This window comes from Folsomia candida, unplaced genomic scaffold (genome assembly GCF_002217175.1).
Source record: "Folsomia candida strain VU population unplaced genomic scaffold, ASM221717v1 Fcan01_Sc006, whole genome shotgun sequence".
NCBI lineage: Eukaryota > Metazoa > Arthropoda > Collembola > Entomobryomorpha > Isotomidae > Folsomia > Folsomia candida.
The window spans coordinates 10,328,031-10,350,776 of NW_019091198.1; the positions used below are offsets into that span (position 1 = coordinate 10,328,031).

General features: G+C 38.1%; 5 protein-coding genes across 7 annotated transcripts; 3 read left to right on the forward strand and 2 right to left on the reverse strand.

The window, feature by feature from the left end:
* Nucleotides 1-455: 455 nt before the first annotated feature.
* On the reverse strand, nucleotides 456-4,153 carry LOC110850693 (eukaryotic translation initiation factor 4H). Of its 3 annotated transcripts, XM_022098205.2 has the most exons (6): nucleotides 3,981-4,147; nucleotides 3,694-3,856; nucleotides 3,004-3,141; nucleotides 2,631-2,899; nucleotides 2,410-2,558; nucleotides 456-2,059 (listed from the first exon to the last, which is right to left on the reverse strand). In XM_022098205.2, the coding sequence occupies exons 1-6, from the start codon at nucleotides 3,992-3,994 to the stop codon at nucleotides 1,869-1,871; spliced, it is 924 nt and encodes a 307-aa protein (XP_021953897.1). In that variant the 5' UTR covers nucleotides 3,995-4,147; the 3' UTR covers nucleotides 456-1,868. The 3 variants fall into 3 exon arrangements, with proteins under 3 accessions (XP_021953897.1, XP_021953896.1, XP_021953894.1); XM_022098204.2 differs by having other exon boundaries at nucleotides 2,410-2,899; nucleotides 3,694-3,835; nucleotides 3,981-4,153; XM_022098202.2 differs by having other exon boundaries at nucleotides 2,410-2,899; nucleotides 3,981-4,150.
* Nucleotides 4,154-5,062: 909 nt separating this feature from the next.
* LOC110851168 (vacuolar protein sorting-associated protein 53 homolog) lies at nucleotides 5,063-8,791 on the forward strand. Its single transcript, XM_022098827.2, has 12 exons — nucleotides 5,063-5,273; nucleotides 5,390-5,793; nucleotides 5,881-6,001; nucleotides 6,088-6,318; nucleotides 6,396-6,853; nucleotides 6,936-7,046; nucleotides 7,122-7,256; nucleotides 7,321-7,476; nucleotides 7,554-7,755; nucleotides 7,854-8,002; nucleotides 8,092-8,247; nucleotides 8,321-8,791. Exons 1-12 carry the CDS (start codon nucleotides 5,202-5,204, stop codon nucleotides 8,685-8,687), a joined length of 2,562 nt encoding a protein of 853 aa, XP_021954519.1. The 5' UTR covers nucleotides 5,063-5,201; the 3' UTR covers nucleotides 8,688-8,791.
* LOC110851169 (A-kinase anchor protein 10, mitochondrial) lies at nucleotides 8,762-11,584 on the reverse strand. Its single transcript, XM_022098828.2, has 10 exons — nucleotides 11,253-11,584; nucleotides 10,927-11,122; nucleotides 10,405-10,825; nucleotides 10,188-10,314; nucleotides 9,946-10,103; nucleotides 9,621-9,859; nucleotides 9,413-9,512; nucleotides 9,282-9,355; nucleotides 9,153-9,208; nucleotides 8,762-9,082 (listed from the first exon to the last, which is right to left on the reverse strand). Exons 2-10 carry the CDS (start codon nucleotides 10,991-10,993, stop codon nucleotides 8,990-8,992), a joined length of 1,335 nt encoding a protein of 444 aa, XP_021954520.1. The 5' UTR covers nucleotides 10,994-11,122; nucleotides 11,253-11,584; the 3' UTR covers nucleotides 8,762-8,989.
* Nucleotides 11,585-11,646: 62 nt separating this feature from the next.
* On the forward strand, nucleotides 11,647-13,426 carry LOC110851443 (EF-hand calcium-binding domain-containing protein 1). Its single transcript, XM_035852929.1, has 3 exons — nucleotides 11,647-12,256; nucleotides 12,337-12,492; nucleotides 12,579-13,426. The coding sequence occupies exons 1-3, from the start codon at nucleotides 12,158-12,160 to the stop codon at nucleotides 13,059-13,061; spliced, it is 738 nt and encodes a 245-aa protein (XP_035708822.1). The 5' UTR covers nucleotides 11,647-12,157; the 3' UTR covers nucleotides 13,062-13,426.
* A 3,510-nt stretch (nucleotides 13,427-16,936) lies between these two features.
* Nucleotides 16,937-22,744, forward strand: LOC110851145 (NADPH--cytochrome P450 reductase). The gene is made up of 9 exons (XM_035853371.1): nucleotides 16,937-18,432; nucleotides 18,821-19,160; nucleotides 19,956-20,508; nucleotides 20,636-20,967; nucleotides 21,034-21,209; nucleotides 21,312-21,522; nucleotides 21,609-21,705; nucleotides 21,806-21,830; nucleotides 21,905-22,744. The coding sequence occupies exons 1-9, from the start codon at nucleotides 18,230-18,232 to the stop codon at nucleotides 22,047-22,049; spliced, it is 2,082 nt and encodes a 693-aa protein (XP_035709264.1). The 5' UTR covers nucleotides 16,937-18,229; the 3' UTR covers nucleotides 22,050-22,744.
* Nucleotides 22,745-22,746: the final 2 nt, after the last annotated feature.

Sequence of the window (22,746 nt, forward strand, 5' to 3'; positions counted from 1 at the left end):
AGCGAGATTTCGACTTTCCCCACATTCCGAATCACTGTCGACTGTAATATGATCAGAAAATTCCTTACATTTGTATGCATTACCATACTCTTTATGTAGGCAGGCAAGTGGAGACCTTTTTATTATACGTAAAGGGAAAGCGTATCTAGAAAAGAAGATGTACGATGATGATGATGAATTCCGCAGCAGTGAAATCATAGCACTGTGATGATTTCACTTGAAATGCTGTTTTTCGATGAAAGAGAGACCAGACCAGAGATTCTCTGTTGGCACGTGTGCCTAAATTCAGGAGAAATGTATTTGACGTCTGAATTTGTGCATGGTCAGCATGCATGCTAAATGTGATGACGGCGAGGATTCTGGCTTCTTTATTTCTGTCATAAATGTTTACCACTTTCACCCAAGTAAATAAGCATACACATGTTTTGTATGTATACCAAGAAAAAAGAGAGCCATTTCCATCATTTCCAATAACATTTATTCGTACATGCACTTCATTCGAATTATTCCACAAACTAAAAAGACGAGTAGTAAACGATAGACACTGGTTAGTATTTTCATTTCCGAATTATACAGTAGCAATGATGATGATGAATTGGTTAATCGGTGGCGAAATAAGGGGTCTCTGGCCGTGAAAGAATAAAACTCCTTTTTCCTCTCTCATGTATAAGCAATGATGCAAATAGTTTAGATGTAGATCAAGGTTTTTTAGCTGCCTATGATCCCAAAAAACAACTCAAAAGGCAGATTTACACAAGAACTCATAGTAGTAGCAGTAGTAGCAAAAATTAATAAAGGTAACATTATCACAATGTTGGGAAAATTTAATGCCGTAATTGATGATTCAGCAGCGCATATTCATCAACCATACACACGAACGACACACACGTCGATCTTCTTGCGTGGTCATCAACAGCAGCGTCATCATCACCACTACATTTCACAGTATGTAAATAATTGACCCCCACTTTTTTTAGAGGTTGGAGCGGTGGTGGTGGTGATGCTGATGAGTTCTTGCTTTTTCTTTTACATACTCTATTAAACCTTTTTCAAACACTCAGCAGCAGATATTGGATTTTGAAATTCATCTTTTTTTGTTTTGTAAATGTCCAAGACATAAAAAAACTGTGTGTGTGTTTTTTTGTTTTGTACGAACAATTCCCTCATGTCGCGATTGCATTATTGTAAAACTTGAGTCAGTGTGTTGACGCTAGTTTAAATAACCATGAATCATTTTGTAGAGTAGGAGTAGTATTTAGTAGTGTAATTGCATATATGGTCTCTATATAGTACGCGTGATTTTTTTAAATAGTAAACAGTGTAACACAACGGGAGTTATTATTCATACTAATACTACGACTGTGTGTAATAGTTAGCTAATTTAACTGGCAATAGTCGAAGAGAATATCTTCTATTTAATATGTAGATAATAAACTTTGTAGTTAATTGTAAATATCTGTTTGGAGGCTTGCCTAAGAGTAGTATTTAGTATGTATTGTTTGCAGCATGCATATCATATAAGAACTGCTTCATCATCAAAGTCATTACTAGAGTCAAAAATTTAACTATGTACATTAGTCCTTACTTACATACACATATGCTAACGTATAGATTACACAATCTTCGTCTTCTTCTTGTGATTTAATTAATTTGTCTACAATACAGCAGAAAGAGGAAATACCTCTCCACCTCTCTTTCTGAGGTATATGAACGTATTCTTCTAGAAATAGAAAAGGATGGGGGGGATGGGGCGTAGCATAATGTAATTATAATTCATACAGGAAATAAAGTCAAGCCCCCCGAGGAGGATGAACTACTTTTCGTCCTCACATGCAGCATCCTCAGGGTGGTGGGAGAGTCTTTCTGTTTTAGGTGGTGGCGGCAGCGGTGGCTGGTGAAGAGACGGGGACGGGGGGGTCACCCTTCTTCTGCAAGTTCTCCTCTCGGGGCCTCGCTCCACCAAAAATGGATGAACTCTGGCTCCCCGCCGCGACAGCGTTGATGGGGTCAGGGACTGATCTCGGAAGAAGTTTTAGTTTGGGGCGTGCAGCTAGCTCCTCTGAAATAGAGCAAAATCCAACAAAATTCATAACATGGGTGCTACCAGAGCAAGAGTGAAGGTGCTAAGGTCCACGCGTGGTTAAGAGCACTGAATTACTACCCCTCCTCGATAACTCCTCCCTTCCTCTCAGATAAAGTGTGTGCCCACTAAAATGGGTTAAATTGTATCTGCTTTCTGTGTTTAACTATTCAAATGATACCAAAAGTGCTCGTCTTCCAAGAGAGATAATTGTTTCCGGTTTCCAGGAATAAGAAAAAAAGTTGGAAACGTAATAACTGTGTGATTGATTGAGGACCTATATAAACGGAAAAGTAAAGTGGACACGGCAATCGAAAATGATAACTTACCAGGGGTGGGTTCCTTAAAATCCTCGCTAACCGATGTCCTCGATCTCTCAGAATCTCGTCGGGGACGTGGAGCAGGGTAACCTTGTCCTCCACCACCACCACCGCCTCCTCCTCCTCCTCTGGGTTCATCATTGTACGGCCTGGATATTCTATCATGAGGAGGGTGACCATAATTATTTCCTGTTCTTCCACCCCCACCACCACTTCCTCTTGGACCATACCCTCCACCACCAATTCCACCACCTCCTCCTCCTCCCCTGTTTCCTCTGTAGTTATTGTAACCCCCATATTGGTCTTCATGCATGGGCGCTTGGTTAGGATAACCTCCTCCCCCTCTATTATACCCTCCCCCTCCTCCACCCCCACCTTGGTTATTGTAGGATGGAGGTCCCCCTCGAGACATTCCGCCGCCGCCACCTCCTCGACCCCTAAACCTATCCTGATTTTGACCACCAGCACGGTCATTCTTTCTTCCCTCTGCAATGTCCACCTACGCAATTTCACATGTTCAGAATAAATATCATAACCCGGCGAGTAATTTCAAAAATACTGATAAATAATTAACTAAAAATACAAATATTCGGGTATCCTCACTTTAATAAGTTGTCCATCAATGATGGAGCCGTCATACTGTAAAGCCTTTTCTAATGTTTCGCTGTCTTCGAATTCCACGTAACAGAATCCTTTAAATCTCTCAGTCTCCCTGTCATATACGAGTCGGATGGACCGAGTCTGTAATTACAAAATATTTCGAATGTTTTGTTAATTGAATAAATTTTATCAAAATTTTAATATGTAAAATCATTTATTGGGCGTATTTTTCAATATTGCTGCAGTGTACGCAACGTGTCACCACGCACTTGATGAAGAAAGTATAATCAACAACTTCTTCGTGTAAGTACAAATTGCTTTTATAATCAGGTAGTTTAGTGTAAAATACACAATATAAAAAATCGTAAATTTTTGAAATTTTTTTAAAACAAAATTTTTTTTTAAATAGTCACTTCCTGGTTGACCACTATAACACATAAAAGTAGTGCACTATAAAAGTAATGCAAAACTCGCTAATTTGATTATATTCCGACTTGCCGGCACACTCATATTTGCACAAGGGTTGGGTGTAATGTTTTTCAAAGCCGGCATGCTGGATTATCCACAGGATGCCGGTCGGCATTATAATAACCCACACCCAACCGGCCGACGCGGCTTCCGGACCATTCCGCGTCCTTTCCTCAACTACTCCACCCCCGAAGAAATGGTAAATAACTTAGTTACGAGTCGTACTTTGAGGCCAGAGAAGAGTTTGTCAATATCCCCTTGGACCACCTTGAGGGGGAGATTTCCTACATAGGCAACGAAAGGACCTTGTCTATTGTCCATTCCCATCGTTCTTTGACCGCCACCGCCACCTCCGCCATAATTATTCCTTTGACGAGGTCCAAAGTCCCTGAAAACCAGGGTAAAGTCTCGTCAGTTTAAAAGTAAAAAAGTATAAGAAAAAAAATTCGGACGAGAAGAGATTTCAAACCCCGGGGGGACGCGTGGGGGATCACTCCCCTATAAAAACCCACCTTACTCCAGACATTCCTTAGAACAAAGTGCAACCTGAAATTGATTCCCACAAAGGGGGTAAATTTTGTAGATTTTATTTAAAATTGTGTAAAACACGGTTTGTGAGTTCTTCCTTTCCCTTGGAGGAGACCCACACTACTATAGTCAAATATCCTGCTCGCTTTGCTTGAGCATGGTTTAACTCCTGGCTACGTCTTCCGAACTCCGGGAGACATGTTGGTTAGTAGGCTGACAGCAGATGGAACACTCACCAAGAATAGAACACGTTGCCCCAAAACCGGCCATGGAATCCTCAGCCTCCGTAATTGTACAGCTTTTATTTTTACACATTGTCCAGCAAAATGTGGATGAAAATGACCTGAAATGGTACAAGAAGCGCTTAGGTTTCCAGAAATGAACGCTCGTCCACCTGCGTCGCCCCCATTTTACGCGTAATTGGAACTGAGACGCCAGGAGGAGCCCGAACTCACTGGAATCTTGACCACGCATTTGCATCTTCAGTGATGCTGCATGAGATGATAAATTGAGTTGTATTTTCTTGCTGATTTGTTTCAAATTTCAAAATTAATGTGTCTAAATTAATCATGATTTCATGAATCATTAATAAAAAGATGACTCGAACTGTGTATTATATTTTCGCACATATATTCTTGTCCCTGGAAGATTTATGTTATCTTAAGACTTTATTTTTTTTCAAGGAAATACGATGTTAGTACATTATCTCCACGAATTCAAATTCGTTATTTAATGTAATATTCCTAATTTGATTAAAATTCTGATTATTCTCCAAATTGGCTTTATATTATAATGTCGTCGTCGCCTGGAGTAAAATTTTGGAACATGAAATACTGACTAAATATATCAATGACAGTTTTATGACATACATAATGTTCAGTTTTCATTTGTAGCAAATGTTTTTATATATTTAAAACCAAATAGGGAAACTTTGACATCAATTACCATTGATCGCTGGCCATATGAGGTCGGACCAAGCAGTATTTCATGTCGAAAAAAATTCCTATTGCTTCAAGTGCGAAGCCATAGAGCAGTCGAGTGAGGGAAGTAAATGGTATTTACTATCAGATCGCTACTTTACAGATCGATATAGTATTAGTAATCAATCTGTAGAAAAATCGTAGCCAGTTGATTAGTTAACTAATATTTTTAAAAGTTTCACACATAAATTTCTTACTTATCGTGGGTGCTCCCAAGTGCATAAAATGTTGGCGGAGGAGGACGGTTACGCCGAGATAAGCGAACTTCCCCCGGAAGTGCTCAAAGCCATTGAACAGGTTAGTTATTTATTATTGCTTCCAACAAAATTACTCGTAAATTACGGGTCGTGATAAGTTATCATTTATATCAACATACTAATAAATTATAATTATATTTTGTTTAATACTTGAAGGTGCTTCCCAGCGATGACCCTTTAGATCAATCCTCTTTCGACGTAGTTCAACACATCAATGCGCTTTTTCCCACGGAACAATCCCTCTCCACGTTGCACGAGGTTATCCATTCCGTTGAGGAGCAGATTGTTGGTGTAGATCAGGAGATTCGTGGTTTTGTGAGACAACAGACGGGACGCGGAGGTCAAAATGGGGTCACTGCGCTTGCCCGAGCTCAAGCCTCCATCGAGTCTCTCGTGACCAAGGTGCTTGACATGAAGGGTCGAGCAGAACAAAGCGAGGCGGCAGTGAGGGACATGACACGCGACATTCGACAGTTGGACACGGCAAAAAAGAATCTCACTTCCGCCATCACGACGCTTAATCATCTCAACATGCTTGTTTCGGGAGTGGACACGTTGCAGTAATTAAATTTAACATTAATAGTTACATAATAATTAATTTATGTGGAAAGAGATGAGATTGAAATTTGTTAATTTGTTAAAATTAGGACACTGGTGAAAACAAGACAGTATGGAGACGTGGCCAACCTACTGCAAGGAGTTGCAAATGTGGTTGAACATTTCAATGATTATCACAACATTCCTCAAATTTCACAGTTGGCCCAAAAGGTGGGGAATTGCTTTTTGCGTTTAATTGTAAACTTTTTTGATGGTTTAAATGATATGAAGTAATATTGTATAATATATTTTATTAGGTTAAAGATATCAAAAAAGAATTGGGTGAACAAATCAGTTTGGAGTTCCGAGAGTCGTTCTCTACATCGACAGGAAGCCTGTATGTCAAACAGATGAAGGAGGCTTGTTTGGTGCTAGATGTTCTGGAACCACATGTAAAACATGATTTATTGACTTGGTTCGTTTCCCTGCAATTGACCGAGTATGGCGTCCTCTTTGACGAAAATGATGATTTGGCCTGGTTAGATAAGGTATCAACTAATTAAAAGTGCAAATTTTAAATGTTGATATAGTTTATAAATATAAATTTGATCATGTTTAATTCCAGATTGACAAGCGATACACTTGGCTGAAGAAACATTTAATTCAGTTTGAAGAACGGTACGCGTCTATATTTCCAACTTATTGGGATGTGTCTCAGCGTATCGCGACGCAATTTTGTCACCAAACACGACAGGATTTGACCAAAGTTATGGGGAAACGACGAAATGAAATTAACGTCAAATTACTTCTCAGTGCTATTCAAAAGACATGCTCATTTGAGAACCTTCTATTTTTACGATTCCGGGGGTACATGTTTGAGGGTAGTGATGAAGATTCGACCAATCCATTCCTTTCCCCGACGACGGCAGACGAGGATGCGTTGAATCCATTTCTACAACCTAGCGTCGTGGCAGTGACGTCCCCTAAACAGGAACCTCGTCCAGCAATTCCCAATAAGTTTAATAGAATTATTACCCAGTGCTTCGACCCATTCTTATACATCTATGTGGACAGTCAAGACAAGTACGTTGATTATATTTTATACATAGATTTAATACGCTTAGTGTTTTTTGCAATTATTAATTGTGTATAATTGTGTTTTTAGAAACTTGGTTGAATTAATTGATAAATTCGTTTCTGAGCTGAAATCAAGTGGATTCCCTATTCCGTCTGGACCTGATGCCAATGGAGTTGTATTAGCTAACTGCGCTGACTTGTGAGATTTTATCGGTTGATTTGGTTTAAATTAATTTCAATTTCAGTATTTAACAAACAATGACATATTTTACAGATTCGTGTTTTACAAAAAATGCTTGGTCCAATGCACTCAGCTCAGTTGCGGAGAACCTCTGCTAAATTTGGGGTTTGTTTTTATCAAACGTCTGAGAGACTACTGTTCCAAGATATTGCAAGCCAACTTACCAAAGTAAAACAACTAATTCTACTCCTTAATTCGAAAAAATATTATAAATATGTAATTGTCTTTGTAGAATCGTTACAAACTCAACGTCGTTGGCATCTGTAACCAATATCACCCGAGAACTTCGTGATTTAAACACTTCCGGTTTAATCTCCAATTTTCAGTCTTTGCTTAAGGAAGGAGAAAGTGTCCGATTTACTCGCAATGAGCTCTATCGTCTTGCATGGTGAGTAGTAGAGACATGTGAGCATTAATCAATCAATCAACTGAGATTTATGTAATTTTACATTATTTCATTCCTAGCATTCTTACGACTGCTGAATACTGCGTGGAGACTATGCAACAATTAGAAGAGAAGTTGAAAGAAAAACTGGGGAATTTAGCTCCCAAATTAAGCATGGAGAGTGAAAAGTCGAGTTTTCTAGAAATTATTGACACTTGTGTGTCACTCCTGGTTCAAGATTTGGACTCAACTTGTGAGCCACTACTCGCTTCTATAACAAAGGTAAGAGATAAGGAAATGTGGTAAATAAACAGCGTTGCATATGCAGACTTTACATTAAATATTAATTAAAATACAAATTTTCCACTTTCTTGTTATAGACTGCGTGGCAATCTGTGGACACGGTTGGTGATCAGAGTCAATACGTATCAGAAATCGTAACTCAGTGGCGCTTGACGGTACCTACGCTTCGAGATTTTTTGACAAATTCACGAAAATATTTCGTCATATTTTGTCAACAATTTGCAAAGTACGATCATATTTTTAAAAAATGTTAATGCCCGAATAGCTAACTGAAGACACAAAATATTGATTGTGCAATTGTTTTGTTTCATTCAGGGTTTTTATGAGCAAGTATATTTCGACGCTGTTGAAATGTAAGGGTATCAGCAAACTCGGAGCTCAGCAGTTACTGTTGGACACTCAGAGTTTGAAAACAGCTTTACTGGATCTGCCCTCAATTACGCTCACTGTCAAAAGAAAGCCACCAGATAAGTGAGTCGAAGTCAAAAATTGTTTTTTAATGAAAATATCAAAACTAAAATACTTTTGTAATTTTGATTTATAGATACAGCAAGTTGATTGTGAGAGAAATGGGACGAACTGAAATGGTGCTGAAGCTCACAATGGCTCCCGTTGAACACATTTCTTCGTTTGTGGACCAGACAACCAAGCTAATTCCTGACTGTGACCTCACCGAATTTTCAAAGATTTTGGACATGAAGGGATACAAGCGACAAGAACAAGGACCGTTTATAGACTGTTTTAAAGGGAAGATGATGTATGGTAGCAACGACGGGATTGGCGGAACTAGCACTGTGGATATCGCTGATACTGGGGTGGAATCCAGTAGGATAAAAAAATTAGAGAAACTTATCAAGAAGAGATATGAAAATAAGCCCCTAGGTAAAAGTGAAGTTCTATCGCAAAAGTGACAATTGGATGATTAGTTTAATGTGTTGGATACTTGACAATCAACTATCAACAGAATATAATGTACAAGGCCGTGTTTAAATATAAAAGTTTATTACTTAAAAAACTTTCGTTATTCGGATCAATTACCATCCGATCTGCGTCGTTTTATGAAATACATTTTTGGAGAGTTGCATCACTGGTTTTGAATACGAAAAATTTAATTTCGTGACTTATCTAATAATAAACTTTGTTCACTTTGAGATTGTAGAATCAGGTCACTGAAGTTAATATTTTAACTGATTTTAGCAACATTAGAAATCAGTTAATTTGATTCCCCTGCTGGCGGCCCCATTGTTACGCTGGTCACTTCATTCACGATCATGGCGGCGACCTGCCAGGCTAGATCCTCTTTGGCCTGTAAAATTCATTCATTCAGTTTAGTACGAATAACAATTAAACTATCCATTTAACATTTAGTGCTCTACCTTTTCTTTGTCGTCAAAATTGACCAACTTTTTCATAGTTTTGGCGATACCAGATTCTATGGAGCAGGGAAGAATAATATCATCAATAATGTTATTTTGAATATATATAGTTAGTTGCGAAACGCTCACCTTTCTTAAACATTTCACAACCAACATCTGCTTCGAATTTTCCATAGGCAGTTACACGACCCATCGTCAGCTTTCTAAAAGTTGTTAATTTCATTACTTTACAATTTACTTCATAAAAAAAGAACACTTACCCCCGTTCTCTATCTCGTATTGGCGTTGGGCTAGTTAATGAGGAGCTGGTACTAATTGGATAAGACTTTACGGATCCGCTGCTACCTACACTACTGGAATCTAAATGCAGCAGAAACATAGCAGATTATTAATTCAAAGTTATTAAACATGCATTATCAGTGGCCATAAGCTGATAAGTATGTAGTAAGTGTCTGATTGTAGTTGTACCTTGAGGTTGCTGAGGCTTGGAAGAGTTCATTGAGCCGATAAGGTCAGAAAGAAATGAGAGGAATAAGGATGACTTTAGAAATCCTTCTAGGCAAGTGACGTGTAAAAAGGCAAATGCTTCAACTATTGCGTTATTGAAACAATGACAAACTTCATCCTGTGAGCATATTTTTGCTTCAATCTCAGATCTGATTTCATCCCGTATTCCCAATGGGTGTGGAGCTTGTAAGGATATGTATCTAAGTCAAGGCACATCAATGATTGGTTAGCTTCATCATTATATAGAAATATAGCAACAAATACATACAACTATAAATAAGCTTACTTTTCGTATAAAACCATTGCATCACTAACAGCGGTTTTCACGTCGATTATTGTACTATTCGTTCCTGGAAAACTATTGCTGTTGCTAAATTGTTCCGCAAAATTAGTGGCACCCAACCAAAACTCTAGAACTTCTCTCTTCCCTTCTTGTTCAGCGTACTAAACACATAAAGGTTTGCTCGTTAGAAGACACACATAATATACCTAAGCATGCAATTAGCAGACAAGTAAACTAATTAATACCTCCATAAAATAGAATAATGCACTTTGATTAAGGAGCACATCGTAGAGCGATATGCTGCTCCCATTTGTAAACAAGTCCATTTGGCACTTGACGTGAAACTTGCTCTCAATGTATCTTGGTAAGCACCTGTACAAATAATTAAGCCCATTTAAAGTCTTGCTTATTTATAAATAGCTAATACCTAGTTAGTTAGCTTTTTTGGTATTATCTTCTTACGTATCTTGTAACTCCCCCTCCAATTTATTATAAACTTCTGTGACCCATTCCAGGCAGTCTTTAACTTCTCCAAGCTCGTCGAATTTTGTCGTATCCAAGTTGGGGGAACAAATTTCGACGTGAGATTTCAATAACTGTAAACGTCCTTTAAAATTTTCTTCCGTATTACTTTCTGCTGCAGTCTTAAGATCCTCCACGAAATGCATACTTTCCTCCCAGGCGTTAAACAGGTCTTCAAAGCCATCACTCTTTACAAAGGCACAAAAGTAGTCACGAGCCCACATCAAAATTTCCGACACAGACGAGGTGCTACGACGATTTGTTTTCGCCAAGGCATCTGCGACCACGTCCGGAGGTGGCAAGAAGTTAAAAAGAGGCGGATCTTGGGGCACTACCACCTTTTGAGGCTGCACCACCGTCCCTTGAAACAAACCCATTACATTAATATAGTTGCTTATTTTTTTATAAATGTTGTTAATGTATAATTTTTATTGTAGTCAGTATAACAATTTATTAAAGTACCATTTTCCACTGGACCGGGCTGATTGTTGTTATTATTCTGATTTTTTCTTTTCTTAAAGAACGACATCTTCTACTTTTCATGTTCTTCTGGAATGGTGTTCGATATCTTTCTACTTATCAAGTCCTTGGCGTGCTTTGCATTTCATAGGTTCGAGATTTTTCAGGATAGTGCACCACTGAAGTAGGAGTGAGATTCCTAATAAATTGCAAAAAGACACTCCATTTTACCAAAACAAACCCATACGGACAATTCTTCATACAGTGTAAAAAAAAGTAAAATAATTCCGGTAATCAATCAATTATTGTTGTAAAACTAAATTACAAACCTGTCTGAAGAATAATGTTCCGAAAACAGTAAATAATTGACAACACGATAATCTCTTCTAGATAAGTTAAACCTCCACCATAAAAATTGCGCTACGTGAATTTGGAAAATAACACTGCGTTCGCACCGACACTCTTAAGTAATTATTATGAGCAGATTTGGCATTATTAGAATTGACACGAGAAGGTGAGAAGGTCAGGTCAGGTCAGCTGCTCTATAAAAGAAGCAGATCTCCCTTAAGGACGACCTACCACCAGCATCAGCAGTGGCAGAAAATAAAATAGGCTGCCAAAAGTCAACAAACTAATCTGGTGGATATGAATGACCCACCTGAACGAGCCAATAACATCACAATCACACAAAACCAGATGGCTCTTTCACAAAAAATCAAAAATTCTACGCCTCAAATAAAATTAGTTCCATGGAAAAACACTGGCAATCTTTGCAAATTATTTTGCAAAAAGTGGTTTGAGACGAAATAAATGAATTCTATATTGACTCGGCTCCTGGGGATGGAATTATTATGAGACTGAGCTACAAGAATTCGCGAATTAGGGATTGTTATTCCCTAAATTCCAAATGAAAATGGCCTCGTTAATTGATTACAATTGTGCGAGATTTATATTTTATTTGGTTAACGTTTTTCCTCTCGACAATTGGTTGAGTGACACTGCCGCTAATGCATATTTCAGGTCGATGATTCTTTAGGCTATTATTGTGGCTTTTATTTTCCATGCAATCAGTAATGTCCAACAGGTCGATAATATTTCTCGTGAATTATTGATCAAACTATTTCTGGCATTGGATTCGAGAAAACAAACCAGGGCGTTAATTTTGTTTGACGATGTATCATTGATTAGTTTATTTTCGGGGTCTCATTTTCTGATAAATTTGTCTTTCGGAAACATGGAGGAAGCGGAGGACCGTTCCCGATCTCCGTCCAAGTATAAAGCGGTCATGACCCCTGAAGGGATGTCGAAGAGGACTCATTTCACTGCTGACGAGGTTTGTTCAGTCTTGTTCAATTTGCATAAACAACTAAAATTCAAATGAATACGATCTGATTCCTGGATTCGTATGGAAAGGTTCGGTCCTTGCAAGCCCTTTATAAGGATTCTACTCTTGAAGGAAAAATGGATCGACTCCGCTTCCGAGAGATAATTCATACCACCTTCGATATCACGGATGATGTCATGCTTGACCGCATTTTCCGTGCTTTCGACACCAACAACGACGCCTTGGTAAAATTGGTGGTGGTGGTGATACCACTCTATGAAATCTTGTAACTTTAAATAAATAATATTTAATTATACTTCATGTCATGCAGGTGGATGAGACGGAATGGATGTTGGGCTTGTCCATCTTCCTCCTCGGGAGTTTGGACGAGCACATCAACTTTGCCTATTTTTGCTATGACATCAACGGAGACCGGTCACTGGCTCGGGAAGAGTTGTACCATTGTCTTAAAAACTGTCTAATTCGAACCTCCGGCATTGAGGAGGATGTCGAGGAGAGTGTGAAGGAAATCGTCGAAATTGCAATGCGTAAACTTGACACGGACAGAAATGGACAAATAACATTTCCCGATTTCCAAGCCGCCGTCATAGGAGATCCACTACTTTTGGAAGCTTGTGGCCCCTGCCTCCCCACCCCGAAGGCCGTGGCTGCCTTTTTTATCCAGCTCAAGACAAAGTATCAGCCTCAGGGGGGTGGGAACAGTAGTCGAAGACAGCAAAACCAGGGGACTGTTCTTTCCAGAAGGAGAAGGATGCGAAGGTCCAGCTCGTTTAATCCAATCATTACTGATTAGACGATAAATAATAATAATATGTAGTTTCTCTATTATGAATTGAAAATATTTGAACCAGTTGAACGGGAATATATTTATGCAGATATCTAGATAGAAAACTGCAGTCCGACTACTAATTTGTGTAGAAAGCAGTCCATGAAACGGGACGAAATTCGTACTGTATGGTACAATATTTAATACTTCGCATCGGGTCTCTTATGAAGCACATTACGCAGTTCTGCCAATTGACCTTTGTTACCTCCATCCGTATAGGAAAAGTAGGAATGACTAATAAAAATGACCCCATATGTAATTAAGATCACATCTAAGTGCACAAGTAGTGCAACTATAATAAAAAAAATATTATGTATGCTAAATTTGTTCCGTTTCATTCATGACATGACTCAATAAATACTTACATAAGTGCTTATTCGAAATAAGTACTCTCAGCTCTGTATTGCTCAATGATTACAAATTGACATATATGATATACAATGTCCCATGTACGCATAAAACTCAATTGGGTAAGGATAAAGTTCAATTTACACGTTGATTATCCATTTCGAGAAGATGCGTACGTATTGCATTGCACCAACACGTGGGTTTAGGTCCATGTATTTATCTACGTTATGTATATTTATCCCAATAATAGGGTGTGATGCACATCTTGTTGAATCCACCTCCTGTTTCATCCGTTTCATCATGCATACATGTAGCGAGCAATTTAACCAATCTTTTTTGCTGTATCATGCATCAAGTATATTTTTTATTCGCATCCTATACATTGTGTTTTCATGATGCTTTTTATCCTTTGTATTGCATAGTCTAATTTACAATACACCGTCGCAGAAGCTCTAGGAAAAAGACGTGGCTGGTTTTTACAAAAAAATTTTGCAGGAGATGATGACTTCTCAATCACGGGACTCAGAATAGTTGATTTTTATATGCTGCTAAAGGTTCATTCCTTTCGCAAAATAATGGCACGAGGAATCATTTATTGTGAACACAGAAGAACTACTACATTCAAGGACAATTCATGAATCCAATCCAGCCACCATTCAATTGACTGGACAAATAATGCCCAAGAGTAAGCAAGCAAGCATGCATGCATATTGTATATATGCAGACATCCAACTAAATCTATGGCAGACATTCATGATGTTGGCTTGGCTTGCATCACTTATTTGGTCACACGCAATGCGATTTTTAGCTGGAGAGGGGCTATAGCTTAGGAAAACTGGTAATGTGTCAGTATTATTATGGTTTATTTATCACGTACATGAATGACAAGTAAAGAGTTTGAGTCTGAGTTGCATTGCATTAAATGTAAAATACTGTTTGAGGCTCAAACGTTGAGCATCACTTGAGAGCACATGGTATGAATTTCTGTCCTTGACCACGAGTAGTACGATTGTTTCATTACTTGAGAACTTATCATCTATCATAACGTGTGTAATTATGCATCCAGTATATCACTTCTCGCCAGGCCTCTTCTCTTATGCAACACGGTGCACAGTTTTATCATCTTGTATGTATCTGCCAATTGACCTTTACGTCCATCCGGTCGTGTTTTTGCGGGTCTTTAGGAGTGTTAAAAATATTTGCGTGGGATGTATCATTTTGCGAGTGCAAGGAGAAGGAATACGTGTGTTAAGCACGTCATAATTATCATGACTAAAACTGATCCATTCATTTATCTTCGAATGTAGATATCATAGAGAAACTTAACTCGAAGAGTTGCGTATGTACATATGCACACGTGTAGCACTTTGTTTGTTGTTGTCGAAAAGCATGTACTTAATTTGCTGACGTCTGTTCTGTATCCAATCTGTTATTTAAAAAAAACAACCAGTTTTGATTCGTAAATTTGGAAGTAGTGTTTTGAGAACGGAGCTAAAAATGCATCATTCTTGTCTTGTGCCAGTTGTCTGAAGCGGATTTGTTCTAATTAAAATATGTTTGTGTGGAAATCATCGTACACAAAATGATTTCCTGTATGTTCTTAACTGTTTTGACGCAAAGGATTCAGGGGATTGGAACTATCTGCCCTCGTGCAGGATAAATAAACATCATCTACAAATCCACCGCAAACAAAGAGTTTTGTTATTCAAGTTATTAACGCATTTTTATTGTATAAACTGGTTTTTGTACATACAAAATATGTACGTATATATTGTATGCATACGATACCAACTCCTATACATTTTGGACATCCAGCAGCAAGACATACATAGTTGATGTAACGTAGTCGCGCTCAAGTGGAAACGTGAAGCTGGAAATATGTATCAGTGTTAAGCAATGCAGATAAAATTTACTTCAAATCTTATCTGATAAGCAAATACCCTTAATTAACTTCATTTATTTAGGCAATTCAGGATAGAAAAAGTAGGATTTCCTTAAAAACTGGTACTCCACTTTCATGAATGAAAACCAGGAAAGAACGAAATTTGAGGCTGGAACTTCCCGAATTGACTGCATTACTTTTATCAAAGACATACAATGCATACGTACCTAACAGGGAGATTTTTAATAATTGGTGTTTTTTATCTCCAAATTGAGTACTCACGATAAAAATAAAGGAGCTTGCACATCGTCATTAGAGATAACTATAGATTTCTACTCCAGTTTTGCAGTCCAGACCTAACATCTAACCTTTACTAGATATTTCTACCCATATACCCCAGATTTTCTCACGCCAAACTCCTTTCTTCTACAACTCGGAAGAAATAAAAGAAATTGTGCTCGTATTGTCGATAATATGGAAGGACATATTCTTGTAGGAAAAATTTTCATATTGATCAATTGTGCATTTAATCCCAGAAAAAGTAGGCAACCGGTTAATGCATAATTTATCGCGAAATTATTGCCTTCCCGATATTGGGAAACCCTACTCGTTCAAAGGGGGTGATAAAAATTGATTGCATATTAAAAATTTCGGGGCCATCCTTCCTGAACAATGGGCAAGTTGAAGTACATACAAAAGTTATTCTTGGTTGCACTTTCTCATTCTAGAAATCGACCTCGAACGAAGCTTCCGAAAAACTTGAGGCAAAGTTTTCCTCATAAACCTATTTACAACATAAGAAATCATGGACGAGTCTGGTCTGCTGTTAATATTTCACTGTGCACGCATATCTTACTTATCCATTCAATGAATTAAAATGCCACATATATATTGACGACATTTAATATTATGCAACTTAATAAATATTTGGTCTCCACACCATGGCACAATTGTTAGTCAATGGTTTAGGGTTTGCCAACTTATGAATACGTACTCTTTTCGCCAGTCTCGTTAACCTGGACTTGCTCATCATCATCAACTTATTAAAAGATATGCATTACATACACCACGTTGGAGTGGTCTATGGGAAAAATCCGCATGAAGTGAACTTATTCGGTCAAAGATAACGTAACATTCATCACGCTACATGGTGAATTCGCTAATGAAAACTGCACATGGATTTTCCAGTCATTCATTCAGCATTAAATGTGAATATACAAATTGCACTGTAGCAAAGTAAGGGACCGACTTTTTACTCTGTACACTTTTTTCTCGCCAATTACTGAAAAGCAGTCAGTCATATATGTAAACTAGCTCTCTTTGACACTGCCTATCTCTACGTGGAATAACTGGTATAGTTACTTTATTTAATAAGTAAACGAGTAAAAAACACAATCCCATGACCGGCAACTAAATATAATGTGTGTCCAACCATTCGGACAGGTTCGCCTTCACATAAGAAGAATAATAATAATTGCATAGCAAACTCCTATAACTGACTGAATTGCTTTTAAATGCTGGACGAACGGGTTACGTGGTGTGGATAGGTTTTAGCAATACTCTGGAGAGCTGGATATCAAACTAAACTATATTCTGCTCAGTGGATGGATATCTTTTTTGCACGTTTATTAACCAACACTGCGAGAATAATTTCAAGTCCACAAGTCCATAGCGTTTCGTCATACTTTGTTCCACGTAGTTTGCAGTTGGCTTTGGCCGTGGAAGGATTGATTATTAAATAGCAGCAGCATTATTGTATCTCTCGTATAAGAAAAGCCTAACTACAAAATAACCACACAAACCATTTAATAACACACACAGGCTAAAGTTCTTCTTTCTTCTTACTTATTTAACGAAGGTTGAATTCCCATCCAGCCATCAACCAACCAATCCTTTTCCTCCCCATCATCATCCCACTAAAATTTCCACTGCCAATTTATCCCAGTAGTAGGAAAACAAGTGCATTTATATTTTATTTTATTGTAACGACGACTCTTAATATTCCCATTTAGTGAGTGAGACTGACTTCTTTTGACATTCTCGGTGTAAAGAAAGAGAGAAAAAGGTTCGCTGCTGGAGAGGATCAGATTCAGATCAGATCAACTACACGGCTGGCACAGAAGAGTGTATTAAAATTACAATATTTTTAGTTTAAAAGTAGTAGCCTTGCTGTATTGTAATATTAGTTTTAGTGTATATACGTATTCTACGGGTGGTCTGGTAACTGTTGGGCCCCATAAAAATACATCATATACCTGGAGAGCTGGAGAAAAAAACTACTAAAATTAAACACCTAAAGACCTATTAATATTGTTATAAGTACGAGAACAGTATCAGTTATAGAGAAAAATCTGATCTTGATTTCGAAAGAGTAAGAGCTCATGCATTTTTCATAGGTGCGAAAGGAGAGGATTTCTTAATAAACATTTTAGCGAGCTTTTATTTACGGAGATACCTTACTGTAATATTATTGGGTGAGTTTGTGTCATTTTTCGCAACTTTTCGTGTGTAACGTTCGGAAACGACGAGTTAAAGTTGTTCGGATTGAACTTTTACAATAATTTAATTAGTGGAAATCTATATTCCGATACGTGGAGACCTGAGATAAAGTGAAGCAATATTGTGATTTGTGAAGCCAGCCAAGAACTAACCTAAGTAATACTTTCAAACGTAACTTTATCAAATTATATGAATGTGAAGAGATAATAAACTTAGTCGTAGACCAATAACGGAAAGACAATTAAATAACCTGCTAAATTGTTCAATTCGACTATCAAACCAATCCATAAAAACGTGATCTGAACTTGATATTCTGGTGTACTTTTCCATTCCTTCGTCGTCATCATCATCGTCATCATCATCATCACTCTGTTTTAAATATTAAATTTAATTGAGAGAATAAAAGATGAGTTCTGCGGAAGAGATGGCGTCGACGTCGACCTCGGAGGAGGGGACCGAGGCGTTCTTCGTCTTTCTCGGAATTTCCTTTGGCTTCGTGGACCTCGTCATCCTCGCCCTCCTCATCGCGGGGGGCCTCTACTACCTCTTTGGGCGAAAACAGGCCAGCACGACGGATGCAGCCGACAAATTCAAACAGTATTCCATCCAGTAAGTCAGTCAGTTGTCGGAGATAATGAATTCGTTTTTTTATGACATCGTGTCAAATTCAGTTAAGATGACTTTTCGTCTCTCTCGATTGCATGTGTACACCTCATATTGAGGAGTCGTTAATAGTAGTTGTAGGTATTACTTAATTGAGTAATCTAAGCTAATCTAATCTACTTCCTGTCGGAAAGGGAAAAAAATAGCTTAATTTTTGCCGTACAAAGATTAGTCTAGCCTTGTACCTCACAGGTGTCCAGTCGTTTTAATCGAATTACTACTTCACAATGTTGTCTGCATTTTGGAAATCAATTGTTCCTTCTATTTTTAAATCTGGGAGACAACCCCAACCCCGAGATGATTATAGTAATACAACAATGTTTGATCTCCGCAGACCAACCACATTCCAGTCACGTCCCTCGGACAATAGTTTCATTTCCAAGATGAAGGCCTCCGGAAGGAACATTGTCGTCTTTTACGGGAGTCAGACGGGGACGGGGGAGGAGTTTGCGGGTCGTTTGGCCAAGGAGGCTCAACGTTACGGAATGAAGGGTATGGTTGCCGACCCTGAAGAATGTTCTATGGAAGAGCTCACCCAGCTTAAGGACATTGATAACTCGCTCGCGATATTTTGCATGGCCACCTACGGGGAGGGAGACCCAACGGATAATTGTCAAGAATTTTATGACTGGCTACAAACTGGAGACTGTGACCTCAACGGTCTCAAGTTTGCGGTAAGTTTTGTTAAATCCAGTCTAGACTAAGTAGTAAATATTTAAGGTTTTAAGAAATCGGACATAAAATTTTATTTGGATGAGTTTTTTTATCTTAAATTTCTCGAGTTGAAATCATATACGTGGATTTTTTTATATAAAATCAATCGATAGCTATCTGAAGCTAAATGGTATGCATTCTTTTCTTTTTTCTTCTCTGAGAATTTTTCCAGACGGCAGAAAACATGATGCATATTTATTAGATAAATATACATACGTGTACTTTGTACGTATAATTAGTGTGGACGTTAAAGGGTTTGCTTGATTAATCATCATGTGAGCTGGGCTTTAAGTTTGAATAACAAAAGTAAATGAACTCTTATTACGTGACCAGTACTCTCGTGACTTTTCCAGTCAGTACTCGTACTAATACTCAATAATACATAATAATCTCATCTCCTGTACTCGGTCGACTGATAAAGACCAACCAAATGACTAAATAATAACCCATTGTTTGATTTACAAGAAATGACATGCAATATAATACACTCGGCGGGTACAGTTTACAGTTCTAGTTTGCACAGGCATGATTCATAGTATTTATTCACAATTTATCGGAGGACGTGGTTACAATAATGAATCGTCAATTATTTAGGACTCAATTTCAATGATTTATTATGAATGACGAATGATAAACAGTATTTCTATTTTATGACATAATGTTTTACGACCTGTTCGATTTGCATTTAACATGGTTTGCACCGGAAGTATGCATGTATGCAATGTGAACCTGATTTCTGAATTGTTTTCCCACAGGTTTTCTCTCTCGGGAACAAAACGTACGAACATTTCAACGCCATGGGTAAATATGTGGATAAGCGGCTGGAGGAATTGGGTGGAGAACGCGTCTTCGAGTGTGGAATGGGAGACGACGATGCTAACATTGAGGAGGACTTTATCACTTGGAAGGACCGATTCTGGCCCACCGTTTGTGAAAAGTTTGGCGTAGAAGCTTCCGGTGAGGACGTATTACTTCGTCAGTACCGACTCGTCACACACGATGAGGGTCTCGCACCTGAGAAGGTGTACACTGGAGAATTCGCTCGCCTCCACTCATACAAGAATCAGCGTCCTCCATTCGACGCCAAGAATCCTTTCATGAGCAAGATGACCGTGTACAAAGAACTACACAATGGCGGGGACAGGTCCTGCATGCATGTCGAGCTGGATATTAGCAATTCCAAAATGCGGTATGACGCCGGGGATCACGTGGCCGTCTATCCCGTTAATGACAGCACGTTGGTCGACAAGATTGGACAACTGCTTGGAGTGGATCTTGATGCAATTTTCTCACTGGTCAACATTGATGGTTAGTTAGTTAGCTAATTGCTATGCAGAAATGCACCCTCTGGCTGGCTGCAAGTATTAATCTATAAGGATTAATGTTCGTATATATGTGAGGCTAACGGATTTGGTTTCTTTTGCGTTATGTACAGAGGACTCTAGCAAGAAGCACCCGTTCCCATGTCCCTGTTCATACAGAACTGCACTCTCTTATTACATTGATATTACATCAAATCCAAGGACTCACATTTTTAAGGAACTCGCAGAGTATGCTACGGGTGAGGCGGATAAGGAGATTTTGAAATTGATTGGTGGAAGTACCCCAGAAGGGAAGGAAAAGTATAACTCGTGGGTTGTGTACGACAATCGAAACATTGTTCACATTTTGGAAGACTTGCCGACGTGTAAGCCAAATTTGGACCATCTTTGCGAATTGTTGCCTCGGCTTCAAGCACGATACTATTCCATTTCTTCTTCTCCGAAAGTAAGTACTTGAGTGCAAATTATTTTTAGCAAATGAGTATTAGTAATTTATTTCTATGTATCAAAGGTTCATCCAACATCCATTCACATAACTGCTGCCCTCGTCAAGTATGACACACCCACAGGAAGAGTTAACAAAGGTGTAGCAACAAACTGGTTGACGGATCTTGCTACCAAAATCGTTAACGGGGAAGAACCCCAATTCCCAATGTTGCCAATTTTTGTACGAAAGTCACAATTTAGGTAATTTGATAACTCAACTTATTTACTACATTGCACCAAATAACAACAATGTTTGATATCTTACAAGATATGAATTAATCATGACAAATAATTCATGTCCAGGTTGCCAACTCGTCCTCAAACTCCAATTCTCATGATTGGACCTGGAACTGGTTTAGCTCCTTTCCGTGGATTTATACAAGAGCGAAAATATTTGAAAGATGAAGGGAAAATTGTAGGAGAAACCGTCCTGTATTTCGGTTGCCGTCAGAAGGCTGTAGATTTTATCTACCAGAATGAACTGGAGGATTTTGTAAATCAAGATGTCCTCAAAGTATGATTCATATTAACAACTTACGATTAGTTCTTCCAGTGATGACGGGATCATCTAATAACTTTCTCCAATTTTCGCATAATTAGATCCACGTAGCATTCTCCCGTGACACTGGTAAGAAGGTGTACGTGCAGCATATGCTCCTGGAAAATGCAACGGACGTTTGGAGGCTTATTGGTCCAGGTCAGTCAAGTTGACTAAAATTATTAATAATAAACCTAATCATTCGTTAACTTTTGCATATGTTGTATGTGTTACATTATTTTATTTATTTTATTTCCAGAAAATGCTCATCTCTACGTTTGTGGGTAAGTCAACATGACATTTTGAGTAGAACGTTACGTTGGAACAACAAATAACTCACATTTTGCCATATTTTCAGTGATGCTAAAGCTATGGCTCGCGATGTACATGACGCGATTGAGAAGATTGTCCGGGAAACTGGTGGGATCGCCGAGTCGGAAGCATCGGCCTATGTTAAGCGGATGGAAGCACAAAAGCGTTACTCAGCCGACGTTTGGAGCTAAGTGTTCTCAAAGATTGATTAAAGTCTTACTATTGTGTTGCTGTTGCTCTTTCACCGTCTGATGACAAAAAAATTATTACTTGGTAATTCTTGACGATATTTGGGAGATGGTTGTTTTAATCAATATTTTTTTTGGAATTAGTGATATTGTATCAATCATGAATCCATCACCTATTTTAATTTTTTACAAGCTCAAAGAAACCATTTCTTAGTGGCCTTTTAAGTGTGTCAACCTTTCTACTTTCAACTACACGCAATTACAAAATATATACTAGCACAGAGTCATAATTTTTATCGGAGGATGTCTACAATCTGCAATCATAATTATTAATAAAGTTAATCTTGAACGAACAAAAACTTGACCAAAAATAACACACTACTTCCAATTGATCAACAATTTTACCATGTACTAACGTGATGATTCATTAAATGGGACAAGTCTTATTAAATAATTAGTTTTATGTAATAGATCGATAAATATGCAAGGGTTACGTAGACAATCAAGTTTCTTGTGTGTGCTATAAACCAATGGACCAGGAACATGTATAATTTTTAGAGAACCAAGAATAACTGATGAATGTTAAGTGTAAGGAAATTGGATATTGAATGTAGATATTGAATGAAAATTATTTGCCATAAATGTTTCAGATGAACTTGTAATATTTCCAAACAACTCAATAAAAAACGTCACAAATACA

Bases quoted from the DNA above. Each gene is read 5' to 3' on its own strand.
- LOC110851169 (XM_022098828.2), bottom strand. From the start codon at position 10,993: ATGTCGTTCTTTAAGAAAAGAAAAAATCAGAATAATAACAACAATCAG. The intron at 10,826-10,926 runs GTACTTTAATAA...GTTTGTTTCAAG, and splicing joins GCCCGGTCCAGTGGAAAATG to GGACGGTGGTGCAGCCTCAA. The intron at 9,356-9,412 runs GTAAGTGTTCTT...AACAACTTTTAG, and splicing joins ATACGAGATAGAGAACGGGG to AAAGCTGACGATGGGTCGTG.
- LOC110851443 (XM_035852929.1), top strand. From the start codon at position 12,158: ATGGAGGAAGCGGAGGACCGTTCCCGATCTCCGTCCAAGTATAAAGCG. The intron at 12,257-12,336 runs GTTTGTTCAGTC...TCGTATGGAAAG, and splicing joins CTCATTTCACTGCTGACGAG to GTTCGGTCCTTGCAAGCCCT. The intron at 12,493-12,578 runs GTAAAATTGGTG...CATGTCATGCAG, and splicing joins ACACCAACAACGACGCCTTG to GTGGATGAGACGGAATGGAT.
- LOC110851168 (XM_022098827.2), top strand. From the start codon at position 5,202: ATGTTGGCGGAGGAGGACGGTTACGCCGAGATAAGCGAACTTCCCCCG. The intron at 6,002-6,087 runs GTGGGGAATTGC...ATATTTTATTAG, and splicing joins TTTCACAGTTGGCCCAAAAG to GTTAAAGATATCAAAAAAGA. The intron at 6,319-6,395 runs GTATCAACTAAT...GTTTAATTCCAG, and splicing joins ATTTGGCCTGGTTAGATAAG to ATTGACAAGCGATACACTTG.
- LOC110850693 (XM_022098202.2), bottom strand. The intron at 2,900-3,003 runs GTGAGGATACCC...GAAATTGCGTAG, and splicing joins TTGATGGACAACTTATTAAA to GTGGACATTGCAGAGGGAAG. The intron at 2,060-2,409 runs GTAAGTTATCAT...GCTCTATTTCAG, and splicing joins TTTTAAGGAACCCACCCCTG to AGGAGCTAGCTGCACGCCCC.
- LOC110851145 (XM_035853371.1), top strand. From the start codon at position 18,230: ATGAGTTCTGCGGAAGAGATGGCGTCGACGTCGACCTCGGAGGAGGGG. The intron at 19,161-19,955 runs GTAAGTTTTGTT...GTTTTCCCACAG, and splicing joins TCAACGGTCTCAAGTTTGCG to GTTTTCTCTCTCGGGAACAA. The intron at 21,831-21,904 runs GTAAGTCAACAT...CCATATTTTCAG, and splicing joins GCTCATCTCTACGTTTGTGG to TGATGCTAAAGCTATGGCTC.